Raw genomic sequence first — 15235 nt, forward strand, 5'->3', positions numbered from 1 at the left:
AATGAAATGCACCAGATACAATACACTGTCATCTGGGACAATGTGTCATTCCTACGCCTTGCTTTGATCCAGAACTGGTTTCAACACCATCCACAGTTGACAGTACTATACCTTCCACCATACTCTCCGTTTCTAAACCCTATCGAAGAGTTTTTCTCTGCATGGCGGTGGAAGGTTTACGATCTTCAGCCCCAGGCTCAGGTACCCCTCATTCAGGCCATGGAGGACGCATGTGACCAAGTCGACGCCGCAGCTTTGCAAGGATGGATTCGACATTCAAGACGGTTCTTCCTGCATTGTGTTGCTTATGAGGATATTGCTTGTGATGTTGATAAAATTCTCTGGCCAGAGCCAGCTAGGCGAAGAGATAATGTATAGTATGTTTACTGTAGTATTTTCTGTAAAATATTGTCAGTTTTTTCAGATCATTTTTTTTTGTTGTTATTTACTGTAATTGTTACCTGTACTGGATACATTAGTTTACGTTTGTTACGGTTGTCTGTTGTTTGGTGAGCTAACAGTGTTATGCACTCTACTGTAGTAACATAACAACTGGGACATGTTCTCTTGTGATTCTCCGTGTTGACTGATTTGGGTATATGGAGAGAAATCAATTATATTTTCCTAAGTCTGTAGCATTGGTCTTGTGTAGTGCTTGGTGAATTATTGTATAGTTGCACTTTTGCGTACTTCATTTACATTACTTTAATCCCTGAGAATTAGACTTGCTAAAAGTGTTCTGGTTAGCAACAGCAGTGTGTAAATGGTTCAAAAAGATTACAGTCATATGAATTATGTGTGTTTCGTATGGTAACAAAATATTGTTTTTAAAAAGTTGTGGATAGTTTTGACAAATGCGCTCCATTTTGCAAATGATCTGAAGTGTTGTGCTACTTTAGTGTAGTGTTGTATTAATTGTGTGTAGTGTTTTGACAAGCCGGGCCCTGTTTTCAAAATTGTGCTTAAGCAAGCCCTGGTGTTAAAAAAGTAATTGTGTAAAAGTAAAAATTACTAGTGAAAAAAGTACTAGTTACTCGTTACTTTTCAGCCGGTGCTAATTAACAAATTATAATAATGATGAATATAATAATAATAATTAATATTGTTTGAAGAAAATAGCTGCTTTTAACAAAACACACTGGTAAAGCGTAGCCTATAATTACCAAACTCAGACAAAGTCAAGTCAAGTTTATTTATATAGCACTTTTGACAATGTTCATTGTTACAAAGCAGCTGTACAAGAAAACATTACCTATAAGCAAAACATATAAGGTCATGCAAGTCAAAACACAGGTAAAATATCAGACAGACTATAAATTCCTATATGCAGTGTTAATTAAATAAAACTAGGTTTTATGTAAACATTGCCAGGCAAACATTGCAAAACAGTATGCAACCGGTGGCGAGGAACCCAAAACTCTATTGGAGGAGAAAAAAACCTCAGAGGGAAACCAGGCCTAACCAGGGGATTCCAGTTCCCCTCTGACAAAAGCTTGCACAACAAGGCAAAATAAAAAATAATTAGATTTAAGATTATCATTAATAATTTTGTAGAGTCGTCACATCCTTTGTCCAGCTCTATCATCACAGCATTTGTCAGGTCTGGGCATGGACTGCGTCTGGTAACCTTGCGTCCTGCCTGCTCTAGTTACCTTGGAACAATGAGACAAGACTGGCTGAGAGTAGAGTACTGTTCTGCACTCTTTGATGCAACAAATGCATCAGTTGTTATTGGAAGTGTTCATGGTTCCGGTTGATCTAACTAGTGCAGCCTAAACCTTCGGAATATATTATAATAGTTTAGTGTATGACGAAGAGCTGGCTGTTCATTAAAAATACGCGTCTTTAGTCTAGATTTAAACTGACAGAGTGCGTCTGCCTCTCGGACAGTGCGGGTAAGACTGTTCCAAAGTTTAGGCGCTAGATAGAAAAGAAAAGAATCTGCCGCCTAGACTTGATTTTGAAATTCTAGGTATTACCAACTGACCGCATGCCTGAGAGCGTCGTGCAGGTGAAGGACTATAAAACAAGAGAAGTTCATTCAAGTAGTGAGTAGCTGAACCATGCAGGGCTTTATAGGCAATAAGAATTTTTTTTAAGTTAATGCAATGCTTTATATGTAACCAGGTTGACAGAACCGGGCTAATATGCTTATACTTTTTTGTACGGGTAAGAACTAATGCTGCCGCATTTTGGACCAGTTGGAGTTTTTGTAATAGTCCTAAAGGGGCAACCACCTAATAGTGCATTACTGTAATCTAGTCTTGATGTCATAAAGGCATGAATTAGCTTCTCTGCATCTGAAAGTTACGAAATATTCTATGTGTTGCTGATGCGGAGAAGCGTCTCGGTTACGTATGTAACCTCCGTTCCCTGATGGAGGGAACGAGACGTTGTGTCGACAGAATGGGGTTTGACTTGAGAACCTACCTTCTCTGACTGACTTGAACAGGCCAATGAAAATTGGCGAATGAAATTTGCATGCCGGATATCCGGGTATAAAAGGGAGCCGGCGTGCCGCATTCATTCACCTTTTGTGCTGAGGAGCCTGAGGATCTTGCCCCGACTGCTGCAGCGGGCGGCCAGTGTTGTGGCATCAGGGAACGGAGGTTACATACGTAACCGAGACGTTCCCTTTCTGTCGGTCTCTCGACGTTGTGTCGACAGAATGGGGTTCCTCGGAAAACGCCACAGCGCTGTGCCGCGTCACAATTCCTCGCGAAGCGACGCTGACTGGCCTGGGCGTGTCAGACGTGAGCGCTTAGCATGAATTGCAACCTTACAGTGGAAGGGAAGGAGTCCAGAGCTTTCCTAAAAAGATGGGAGCCCCTTCCACCGGCCGTCACGGACGGCGGCCTAGTTCTCTTAACAGCGAGAAGCCGTCCAGCACCGTAAGGGCCACTGGGAAGCGTCATTCCCCCCTGAGGGAACGCGCTACGGAGACCACTTCCTACCGCAGGGAGGAGCTTTAGTGGAGATTCACACACGGTCTCACCGGGTAGGGGAGAGCACGTGGGAGACATGCAGACACGAGAGGGTGTCGCGAGCAGGTGAAGTACGCCCTCCGATGCTGCGAGCGACATCTCATCGTCGTCACGCCCCGTGTCCGAGTACGTGACGGAGGAACAAGGCGGCGTACCGCCTTTTCCGGGACGGTCAGACGAGCGAGGCGGGGCGTGAACGGTCCGCGAGCCGGTGGCTGACGGATTGAGGCTCACGGTAATTCCCCGATCACCCTCGGTGCTCGCCGAAGCGGATGGCAGGGCTGATGCCGCTGCTGCCGCAGAACGGGAAGCACTCGAGGTGGCGGCTGATTCTCGCAAGAACACAGCTACCCGTGACCGCAACGTCTGAATCACCATCTGCCCGCAGTGCGGGCAAGATGAATCCACAAATGCTGCCTCAGCGTGCTGGGGTCCCAGACACCTGAGGCAGACGTCGTGTCCGTCCCCTTCCTCGATGAGTGCGCCGCACCCACGAGCACAGCGGGACATGCCGCGCTGAAGAATTATTAAGCCCTGAAAAGGGCTCGCTCTTTAGAGAGACGCTTTGGCAGTTGCCGAGACGCCCAGGGGAAGTCACAGGAAAAGGGACAGTCCGCTGCACCACGTCGTAAGACCAGCAACACGTAGATAGTATCTGCAGAGTCGTCAGCATCAGGATGCGAAGGCTCCGAAGAACAAAAGGTGAATGAATGCGGCACGCCGGCTCCCTTTTATACCCGGATATCCGGGGGCGGAGTCCGGCATGCAAATTTCATTCGCCAATTTTCATTGGCCTGTCAGAGAAGGTAGGTTCTCAAGTCAAACCCCATTCTGTCGACACAACGTCGAGAGACCGGCAGAAAGGGAACTTATTCATGCATTTATGACCTCAAGACTTGACTACTGTAATGCGCTACTTAGTGGTTGTCCTGCATCATCAATAAACGAACTACAGTTAGTTCAGAATGCAGCTGCCAGAGTTCTAACCTGGTCCAGAAAATACGATCACATAACCCCAATTTTATCAACCCTTCAATGGCTACCCATTACGTATCGTATTGACTTTAAAGTTCTTTTAATCACTTATAAAGCCTTAAAGGGTTTAGCCCCTACCTACCTAACAGAGCTTCTATCACACTACAACCCATCACACTCTCTAAGATCTCAAAACGCAGGACTTTTGATAATACCTAGAATAACTAAATCCACCAAAGAGGGTCGAGCTTTCTCATACGTAGCACCTAAACTCTGGAATAGCCTTCCTGATATTATTCGAGGATCAGACAAACTCGCCCAATTTAAATCTAGATTAAAGACGCATCTTTTCAGCCAAGAATTCACTTAATACAAAATATGCTAAATAAACCACCAGGAGATGCTGACATTAGATATTATTTACTAGGTCTTTTTATAACAAGTTAAACTATTAATGTTCTGTGTTTCACCCTTTTTTGTTTTTGTTTTTGTTTTTCCCCCGTAAAGCTACTTTGGAACAATGCAAATTGTGAAAAGCGCTACATAAATAAAATAAAATTGAATTGTGTCTGTGAGTGTGTCTGTGTGTGTCTGTGTTGGTGCGTGTTGTGTTTTGTGTGAGGTTGTGTTTGAATCAGTGTGTGTGTCTGTCTTCTGTGTTTTCACGTTTTTGTTTTTTACTTGTATAACCTTGTATGTTTTGCTTATAGTCAATATGTTTCTTGTACAGCTGCTTTGAAACAATGAAAATTGTAAAAAGCTCTATATACATAAAGTAGACTTGACTTGACTGAACAAAAGCTGCAAAAAAGGGCGCGTAAAAGCTACTAAATCAAGAGAAAGACTTGTGTACGTTAGAAACACTGTTTTGTGTGCGCACTTCATTGTTACGAGGCCAGAGAGGCACACGGCAGAATGAATATAGCGAAAAAACATTGTTATGTGAAATATTCTCCCCCTTGCTTGGGCCCCAAGCACGCATGAGCCCCTCTGGCCATAAAGGATAATCTGGCCCTGATTTTACATTGATTCTACATCAGTTTGCTATCTGGGACACAGTACCACAAAAATATTGCAGGAATTTTATTAAATTGTAGGCTACAACAAATCCTGTGATAAAGCGTCATAGAACAACACAATATGACACAATTACCACACCAGTATGCTATACTTTGAAGTTTCATAACATGCAATACTACATTACATTTTTATAAGGACGCCTTATTCGTCTGACATTTTTGTCCTTCTGGCCTTCCATAGAGATTTGTAAGCACTGCTCTTGACTTTGATGTCATACGCGTGTGTGGGAGGAGAAAGAGAGAGAGACAGCCCGCGCCCTCTACAGCCAATGGTCGCTATGGTAACGTCAGTGTCATTGACGAAGCCGCAGACAAGAGACAAAATAGCTAAGTGCGACGAACATCGGAGGCGTAACATTAAATCACGAAACAGCATATGCAGGAAAACACTCGCTTACCATAAGTAAGGATTATTATTACACGAACGCTGAAATCTCCGGTTTTAAGGATATTCTTTCTGTTCTCTGCATGTGTCTGCAATCCACGGTAAATAATTGTTAAAGACGCACCCGGAGATGGATATTATTGATGAGAAATGCGATTTTGTCTGTGTAATGTGGCATATGTTGTTGCATAAAGATTTCGATGTTGATGTTTGTCATGATCAGAGGAGACAGTGAGCATGCGTTTATTGGATGGACATCACATAAGCTTCACTACAAATAGAAACCACATCGCCTGAAAGGCCAATTTAATGGATTACAAATGATTTCTTTTTTTATCTTGAATGGATTACTGATACAGACCTTATGACGCTTTGAGTAACAGGATGGTAAACGTTTCGTTTGATTAAATGACCTGAAAGCATTTACATAGTTTATTTCTATTTAAAACATCCTTATAATTTGTTAATATCACATTAATATAACATTTTGGAAACCAAAGAAAAAAACAATATATATACACATATTTTATAGATATATTTTATATATAATGGGCATCATTTGTATGTTTTCCTTTGAATGAGAAGAAGCCAGTGGAATGTTAATAGCCACCAAAAAATACAATAAGGAAAAGAGAAAAAAATGTTGTGTATAGTGGCTTGGAGGTTCATATGGTGCCCAATATTTTTTGTATCTTTTTTAGCAGCTGCAGCTGCTTTCTCTGGAATATTTAATGCTTCAGAGAAGGATATTTTTAGTGACTTTGAGCAGTTCCAGTTCACCCGGAATCATGTGCCAGAGCTAGGAAAAGCCACTCTTCACCCTAACTTGTACTTTAGCCAAGATGATGTACCGCTGTTGAGACAATGTTCATCCACAAGTCATAACCACATTTTTAGAATCATCCGGGCAGCAGTGTTGACTATGCTCTCCACAAGGCCGCTTTACATGCCTCCAGCAAAGCACAGCGAGTTCACCAACAAGTGGAATGAGATTTATGGCAACAACCTCCCACCTCTGGCTCTCTACTGTTTACTGTATCCTGAAGACACTGCTACCTTACAATTTCTGATTAAGTTTATGGACAGAATGTCAGAATATCCAGACTGGAAAGTAAGCAGTGCACCTAATGAAGAAGTGCCAACAGCTCATTCACTCAGCGGATTTGCTACTGCATTTGACTTCATCTACTCGTTTCTGGATGAACAGCGACGGGATCTGTACTTGAAGAGAATACATTCTGAAACCGAAGAACTCTACACAATGTCAGAGTACAGGGGATGGGGGAAACACTTTTTACAAAATCATCAAACCACGAATATTGTCGCTATTTTGACCGGTGCAATAGTTCTGGGTGCACATGACACGAAGTCGATGGTTTGGAAACAGGTGTCTGTAAATTACATGGAGAAGACAATGTTTTTGTTGAACCATGTTGTTGATGGCTCTTTGGACGAGGGAGTGGCATTTGGGAGTTACACAGCAAAATCTATCACACAGTACGTTTTTCTAGCCCAGCGCCACTTCAACATAGACAACACAAAGAACAACTGGCTTCGAAATCATTTCTGGTTTTATTATGCCACTTTGCTGCCAGGCTTTCAGAGAACGGTTGGCATAGGGGACTCAAACTACAACTGGTTCTATGGACCAGAGAGCCAATTAGTTTTTTTAGATTCTTTTGTGATTAAGAATGGGTCCGGAAACTGGCTAGCACAGCAGATAAGGAAGCACAGACCCAAAGATGGTCCTTTAGGTCAGTCCTTTGCTCAGCGCTGGGCAACCCTTCATACAGAGTTCATCTGGTATAATGCTGGCCTTATACCACAGCCCCCTGATGGGTACAGTCAGGCTAAGATGCACATATTCTCAGACTGGGGTGTGGTGACCTACGGGGCCGGTTTACCTATGGTTCAAGGGAATACCTTTGTCTCGTTTAAATCTGGAAAGCTAGGTGGTCGGGCAGTATTTGACATCGTCCATACCAAAGCTTACTCGTGGGTGGATGGCTGGAACAGCTTTAACCCTGGTCATGAGCATCCAGACCAAAACTCATTTACTTTTGCTCCTAATGGACAAGTATTTGTTTCTGAGGCTTTATATGGCCCAAAATATAGCTATTTAAACAACGTGTTGGTGTTTAGCCCATCTCCAACAAGCCAATGTAATGCCCCTTGGGAAGGACAGCTTGGGGAGTGTGCCAAGTGGCTGCGCTGGACTGACAAAGGTGTCGGAGACTGTGCAGGAGAGGTGATCGCAGCCTCCGCACACAGAGACACTATGTTTGTGAGTGGGGAGGCAGTAGCTGCATATTCCACTGCTATGAAATTGAGGAGTGTGTACCGAGCACTGGTTCTTCTGAACTCACAGACTCTTCTGGTGGTCGACCATGTTGAGAAAAGGGACGACTCACCAGTGAACACTGTCAGTGCATTTTTTCACAACCTGGACATTGACTTTAAATATGTCCCCCATAGGTTTAAAGACTTATATAATGGGGCATTGATGGATGTCTGGGATGCTCATTACAAAATGTTTTGGTTTGATGATCAGGGCTACAGCCCCCATACACAGATACAGGAGGCAGAGCAGGCGGCAGAGTTCAAAAAGAGATGGACACAATTTATCAATGTCACCTTTCCTTTCACAGGTTCAGTTGTTAGAATGGCTTATGTGATGCATGGGCCTTACATTAAGATTTCCAACTGTAGGGTCATTGAAAACAGTAAGAATGGAATCAAACTTTCCATCATCATAAACAATACTGAGAAAATAGTTTCTATAGTAACTAATCACAAAGACATTGGGGCCCGTTCAAGCTATCTGGGCTTTGGGGGCTATGCTAAGATCGAAGACCAACATCACACTATCCGTTTTGGCTTGGGGGCGCATCTTGTCAAAAAACAGACAACTCTACACAACCATCTATTTGACTTAGGATTTATAGTAAACGTTTTAGCCGGGGTAATACTGTCCATGGCCATTGTAATTCTGACCCTGCAGCGCAGAATGTATGTTGGCTTTATTAGACTGTTGCGCTACGCTCTGCTCTCTGTGTTGTTGCTGTGGACCAGCGAGCTCCTGTTCGTCTCAAACAGCTGCGACCAGCTCCTGTGTCGGGTGAAGTGGCGAGGAGCCACCACTGACCCTAAACTCAGCAAGCAAATTAACCTCCTTCTACCCACTGTAGTGATAACAACCCTACCTGGCTCTGGATCAGACATCCTGAAGCAGCTTTTTTACAACAGTACAGACTTTGTCTACTTAAGCATTCCTACAGAACACTTGGATATACCAGAAACAGAGTTTGAATTTGACTCTTTAGTAGATGCTTGTGAATGGACTCGGTCAGAAGCCCAGCGTGGGCGTTTTAAAATGATTCAGGCCTGGCTACATTCACTGGTCCAAAACACCCACTTATTCTTGCAAAATATTCCACTCTATGAAAGCAGCTATATCAAACAGGCCCACAGAGTTAATCTCCCTCACAAGAGGAAAAGGCTGAGAAGAAGAGAGTCAGTGGCTGAAATAAAAGGACTGGCACGAGCTGCTTTGGACAGAGACATTAAGTATGTGAGAGAGCTTAGGAAACACACGGCAGAACACCCAAATGCCTGTGTTGTTCTGAATCTGTGCAGTGGCAGTTGGGCTCTTAAACTGCCCTTTGTCCAAGAAGTTATTGGCACTTCTTTTAGGGCCATCCATATTATCAGGGACCCTCGAGCGTGGATCTATATGATGCTGTATAACAGCAAACCTAGCCTCTATTCCCTTAAAAACATCCAACAGCATCTAGCTCTTATGTTTCAACAAGACATGCTTGGAGACAAATGTACAAAGTTTGCGGCTGAATTTAGGATGCTGTGGCTCCTCATTTCGCGTTCAGAAACCAATCCTGTGTTGTTACTCGCCCACCTGTGGCTTGCTCACACCACTGCTGTTTTAAGAGTTACAGCAACCTTACCTGGTGATTCCTATCTCCAAGTCAGGTTTGAGGATGTTGTAAATTATCCGCAAGACACAGCTCAGAAAATACACTCCTTCTTAGGGATCCCTGTGTCACCCTCAGCTTTAAACCAGCTTGAGTTCACCACATCCACAAACTTGTATAACTTAATGTACGAGGGCGAAATATCACCAGACAAAATTAACATATGGAGCAAAAACTTGCCAAGGATAGATATTAGACTCATTGAGGACACTTGTGGGTTCCTGATGAAACAACTTGGGTATCAAAGGTTTACTGGTGATTAGCTGCAAGGCCAGCTGTTGTTGTGTGTTTACAAAAGTTGTTTGTATTGAATGTAGCATTGATTTGAATTGCAAATTAGTGTAACACATTACAGAACGATTGTTAGAGCTGCACAATTAATCGTTAAACACCCACGCAATCTCATTAATTAATATCAACGATTCACTTGTGTCTATTACACCTCTGACTGAAATCATAGCGTTCAAATCTGTGTGCTGCTGCTATAGCAGAGAAAGCAGTTTTGAATTTTGAGTGCACGCTTATATCTATCATTACGGCAATATCAGGTCAATGAAAGGGTGTGTTGCACCTATTACTATTATTTACGATAACCGAGAAGCTTCACTATCTGACCAGCAAGTTTTGAGGAAATAGCATTACAAAATGTCATGTTTTCAGCTTATTTTAACTGTTCATAGGTTAGAATAGGCATGTTTATCAATTGTATCTTTCTTTAAAGACATCTCCAAGCAATCTGTACATAATCTGAAACATAAAAATATACATGTAACTTTGATGCACTCATTCTGTTTAGAAGGTTTATCTTTTATGAAATTTATAAAAATTTGCATGCTTTTAATGTAGTTTAAATACGGTATTGGTTTTAAAATCACTGTAGACACTAATGTACAATTTTCTCACTATAGTTACTATAGTGGTACAACCATAAATCATTTTCAAGCAAAGAGCTAAAAAAAGAGAAAGGAAAGATGATCATCTCACAGAATCGTAGGAGAATCGTGATGTCTATTTGAGACAAAATGATTTTGATTTTTTTTATCCAGAATCGTGCAGCTTTAACGGTTGTATTTGTTAACAACTAATTAATGCATCGAATAACATGGACTAACTTACATGAACAATGAATGTCTTTTCTCTGCTTTTTCTCAGCTTTTATTTATGTAAGTGTTTGTTAACTAATACATTTGTAAAAAAATTAAAAGATGACAATTTAGTAAATGCGCTATGAACTAACATGAACAAAAATGAATAAATGCTAAAAAAAGCTATATTGCTGATTGTTCGTTCATGTTAGTTAATGCATATACTAAAACATTAGCCAAATCATATAAAAATGCCTTCAAGAATGAATTGCCTTTTCTTCCTCTAAAGTCTTTTGTGTCAATTTTGTCTCCTTTTCCTCTGTTATTTCTTTCCAACAAAGCCCCCACAAGCACTCTTTTTTAGTGTTGCACCGAAATGAAAATTCAGGATGCACTTTGCTGAAAACCAAATCCAAAAATGTAGTTTTTTTTATAATTGAATTAATTACATACACTAAAACCACAAAAAAATTAAATAACATATTTTTAAAACTGTACTAAAATATTTATTTTCCTTGGTCATTAGAAAACACATTCAAATATAAACAATGACCAATCATCTTAACATTGTAGTTACAATTATTATATGCATAACAGTAGTTAAGTTGCAGTCAAACTCAGCAGCTCTGGCTAATTGAAGAACTTTTTATATTGTGTTTATATCATTTTAATGAGAACAACAGGCAGAACACAGAGGGGCAGAGAGTCTGTTCATGTAAACAGGCTTAAGATATATATTTTTTTTATTTGTTATGGCGTTCTCACATGATCATTCAACAGCTAGAGTAAAAGCGAGCACTGAAGGGAAAGGCAGGGAATTTAAGTTTTTCTTTCTGCAGCCGAAATTTTGAATGAATCACTGCTCTTGTTACCTCTGTACTGTTTTGTGGGCTTAAGGGTATACAAAAATGCTTTCTACTGTGTCAAAATATCATTAGTTTTTCAGCATTAAAATAGAAAACATGCACTATATTTGTCTAAATATATTAAAGTGACAGTTCACCAAAATATTTAAATTCTGTCATTCACCCTCGTTTCAAACCTTTGTGACTTTCTACATTTACATTTTACATTTAATCCTCTGCAGAACATAACATATATTTTGAAGAATGGTGATAACCGAGTGACGGTGGTAAGCTTTATCTTGCATTGGTTTTGTGTCATGATTCTGCTGCATGTCATGTTTATCTTGGTCTAGTGGCAGGATCGTGACAGAACCTCATGTTTTGTGTGGAGAGAGGCATTTTTGGGCCTTATGGTTAATGATGTTAATTATTTCATGCCCCACACCTGTTCCCCTCTTGATTTGTTCCCTTATTTAATGCCCAACTGTCTTCTGTCCTGTGCTGGTTCATTGTGGTTGTATGATGAGTTCCTGTGTCTTGTTAGCTTACAGTAGTCTTGTGTAGTTTCTTTTTGTTTTTGAGAGGTTTTTAGTCGTGGTTAGTCTTTGCCCTGCCCTGTCATTAGATTCCCCTGTTTTGTTATGTTACCCCCTCGTGGGTTTTTGTTTTGTTATTTATTATTAAATGTCCTGTTAACCCCTTACCCACTGTCTGGGTCCTCTGCCGCTATCGTGACAGTTTTGTGTATACAAAATAAGTCAATGGCTACCGCATTTGTAGGCAGTAACAAAGGGGCCTTTGTTCCCTTGGAGACTTGCTTATAGTCAATGTTTTCTTGCACAGCTGCTTTGTCATGTCAAGCGCTTTTTAAAATTATCATTGTTACAAAGTTAAAATTTTTGGGTGAACTATCCTTTTAATAGGCAATTGACACTAGTGCTGGGGGAGTGTATCAAGCACAGAAATACTACGTCATACGTTCCAACTAATTTTTTAACAAGTTGACTATGTTAAACATGAGAAGTGAGCACGTTCAACAGTGTAAAGAAGTCAGAATGGATGACCTAGCATATTACCAGCATTATCTTATTTGAAAAATGAGTGTGTTGGGGTGTGTTCTGATATTAACAATAACATGGTAGAGAGTAGTATATTTCAAATTTTTCAAAAATTATTCAATTTGAATTTCTATGAATGCTATGGGCCTCTCCTCCTGTACTGTAGGTCATCGTGAATGTTAGAAGGGACCCTTTTTATGATCGTGTTCGAAAAAAACTTCAGCTATCATACACTGTAGCCTTGAGAGCCTTTGGGGCTCTATTGTACACCTGGCACAATGCGGTGCAAGGCGTGTTTTTCTAGTTTCAGCCCAACGTAGATCTAATTTCCCGTCCTGTGCCGCGTTGTTTAAAGAGCAAATGCATTTGTGCCCATGGGCATGTTTGTCTAAAAAGAGGTGTGCTCAGGCGCATTGTTGGGGCGTTGCTATTTTGAGGAACTGATATTATTTTAGTTATTTAAAGAGCGTGTTAGGAATATGCGCCTATAGGCGGATGCACAGTGCTCAGACATTCTGCTTATTACACACAGAGTGATGCGCAGAAGCACACAATAATGCCAAATATTTATAAAAATTATTACAATGTAAAAGATTATTATTTTGGACATAAAGATAAAAATTCGGCTTGTCCTGTAGATTGTCTGCTTGCAAGCTTTAACCTCATGCACGAGCAGACGAGTTTCCTTTCTGGGGAAATGTCTGCTCTTCCTAAATCCGCCGTGTAAATATGGAATCCGCCATGGCGCAAGAGCAACTGGCTCTTAAAGGGAATGGAAGATGATTGGTTTATGCTCCCCAAAAACACCAATTACTCATTAAGAGAATTGCGACAACCCGTTTTGACCAAAGCCGACCGTTTTCCTGCCTTTAAACTAGTAAAAGGGGATTCGGACACGCCCTGAGTGCACCTGCACCATGCGCTTTAAACCATGTGCTTAAATATAAAATGAAAAAATAGGGCCCTGTGTGTGTGTGTGATTGTATTGCTTTCCAGGGAAGTGAAGAACAAGTGGAAAGTCACAAGACGAACATAAAACCGGAGACCTAATGACCTTTTTATATATCTTTACATTTACATCTACATTTATTTATTTGGCAAACGCTTTTATCCAAAGCGACTAACAATTAGGTGAGCATATAAATATTTTTTCAACACTTTAAACAGTTCCGTTGGTTTACAAGGCCATGCTACTAGGAGGATTAAAGCTGGAGTAAGCAAGGAAGGTAATGAACAACAATATTTTTTTAAAACATAAGACTTGGACAGTTATTGGTTAGGGAAATAAACAAGAACAGATATGTTTTGAGCTGTTTTTTTAAAGTTGTGAAGGGTGCTACAGTTCAGGTGGAGGCTGGCAATTCATTCCATCACAGGGTAACTGAATCAGTAAAGGTTTTTGAAAGCGATTTGGTAACCTGCTGAGATGGAAAAACCAGGCATCGCTCATTGGCAGACCGAAGATGACGAGAGGGGATGTAGATCTGGAGCAGTGAGTTAAGGTAACTCTGCAGCTCTGGGTCAGCATGTTCTGGGAAGGACTTCATACAGGATGGTCAAGATACTACTCTACCCCGATTCCTGCATCCATGGCAGGGCAGCACCCATGCCTGTTGATCTGTGAATATGCTGAATGGCAGAAAAGACTAAAGAAGAGGTGTTTGCACACCAAAAGGTTATAGTCCACACCAGACCCCAGATTCTGAAGCTGCTCAACAACACACCGTCTCGGGTCCATTTCTAATCAAAGACAAGCTAAGTAGGAAACTAGCATGCTGTGCTAAAATGTTGTCATTGAGATTGACTGTGACAATGTGATTAACCTTGCTTCTTTGCTTACAGATGAGGGAGACATACACATCTGTGCTCTGCTGATACAGCAGGATGCCAAGAGCCTCTGAACCAATACCTAATGGCATTAATCTCTTTGTAGATGGTCTAAGCTTTTTACGAACAAGGACATTGGTACACCGGCTGAGCTGTTGTTACCGAGCATGGTGAAACTATTGACTCTTGTTATCTTACAGGTGGCGGGCTCAAGTTGCCGAACTGGTTGATTTACCACGTGCTCTGCAGTTTGCGACAGGATAGGAGTTTTCGACCTGTTTGAAAATGCAGGGGATTTCAAACCACTGCAGGACCTCCTATTTCTCAACAGAAAGAATTGATGGAGATTATGGAAGCATGCAACCTCCAGGAGAAGGGAGCTATCATCAAAGTCACAAGACATTCAAAGGACAGTTCCCTGTGAACATTTAGGGCATGACCCACAGATACTGCAGATACTGAGTTTCTGACCCAATATGGCTCGGTATTTCTTATGTACTGTACCTTGCTGTGTTGAATGAAAAAAGTGTTTTTTATGTAAGCCATACTGGATTACATCATGCATTTCCAGTCAGGGGAAAAGAATTGGAACAGCAGCTTTCCTGTAGCTCAGTTATAAGAGGATGGCACTAGCAACGCTAAGGTTATGGGTTTGATCCCAGGGATTGTATACACAAATACAAATTTATAGTATCATGCAATGTCAGTCGCTTTAGATAAAAGCATATGTCAAATATGTAAATGCATATAAAGGAAAGGATTGTTATTCAACCCATGCCGTACCCCCCAGCTATGACACGACAATAACTAGTCTTTGTATTGGGAATGGGGGTGGCTTCTGATGTCACAATAGGCAGTGGGAAGGGTTGGATGTCCTCTGCAGGCTGTAGTGAAATTAATGTTATGTAAATCTCAAATCTAACATGATTTATCACAGGGTGAGGATATTTATTTTTATTTTCTGTGGGTAAATTCATTAAAAATCAACACTTCATTAAAAACACAATA

At 41.1% G+C, this 15235-nt stretch overlaps 1 protein-coding gene across 1 annotated transcript; it reads left to right on the forward strand.

The window, feature by feature from the left end:
* Positions 1–6063: 6063 nt before the first annotated feature.
* dselb (dermatan sulfate epimerase like b) lies at positions 6064–9675 on the forward strand (the record flags this gene model as incomplete). The annotated part of the gene is made up of 1 exon (XM_079487968.1): positions 6064–9675. The coding sequence occupies one exon, from the start codon at positions 6064–6066 to the stop codon at positions 9673–9675; it is 3612 nt and encodes a 1203-aa protein (XP_079344094.1).
* Between the last annotated feature and the right edge of the window lie 5560 nt (positions 9676–15235).

This window comes from Barbatula barbatula (assembly GCF_947034865.1).
Source record: "Barbatula barbatula genome assembly, chromosome: 23".
In the NCBI taxonomy this organism is placed as follows: domain Eukaryota; kingdom Metazoa; phylum Chordata; class Actinopteri; order Cypriniformes; family Nemacheilidae; genus Barbatula; species Barbatula barbatula.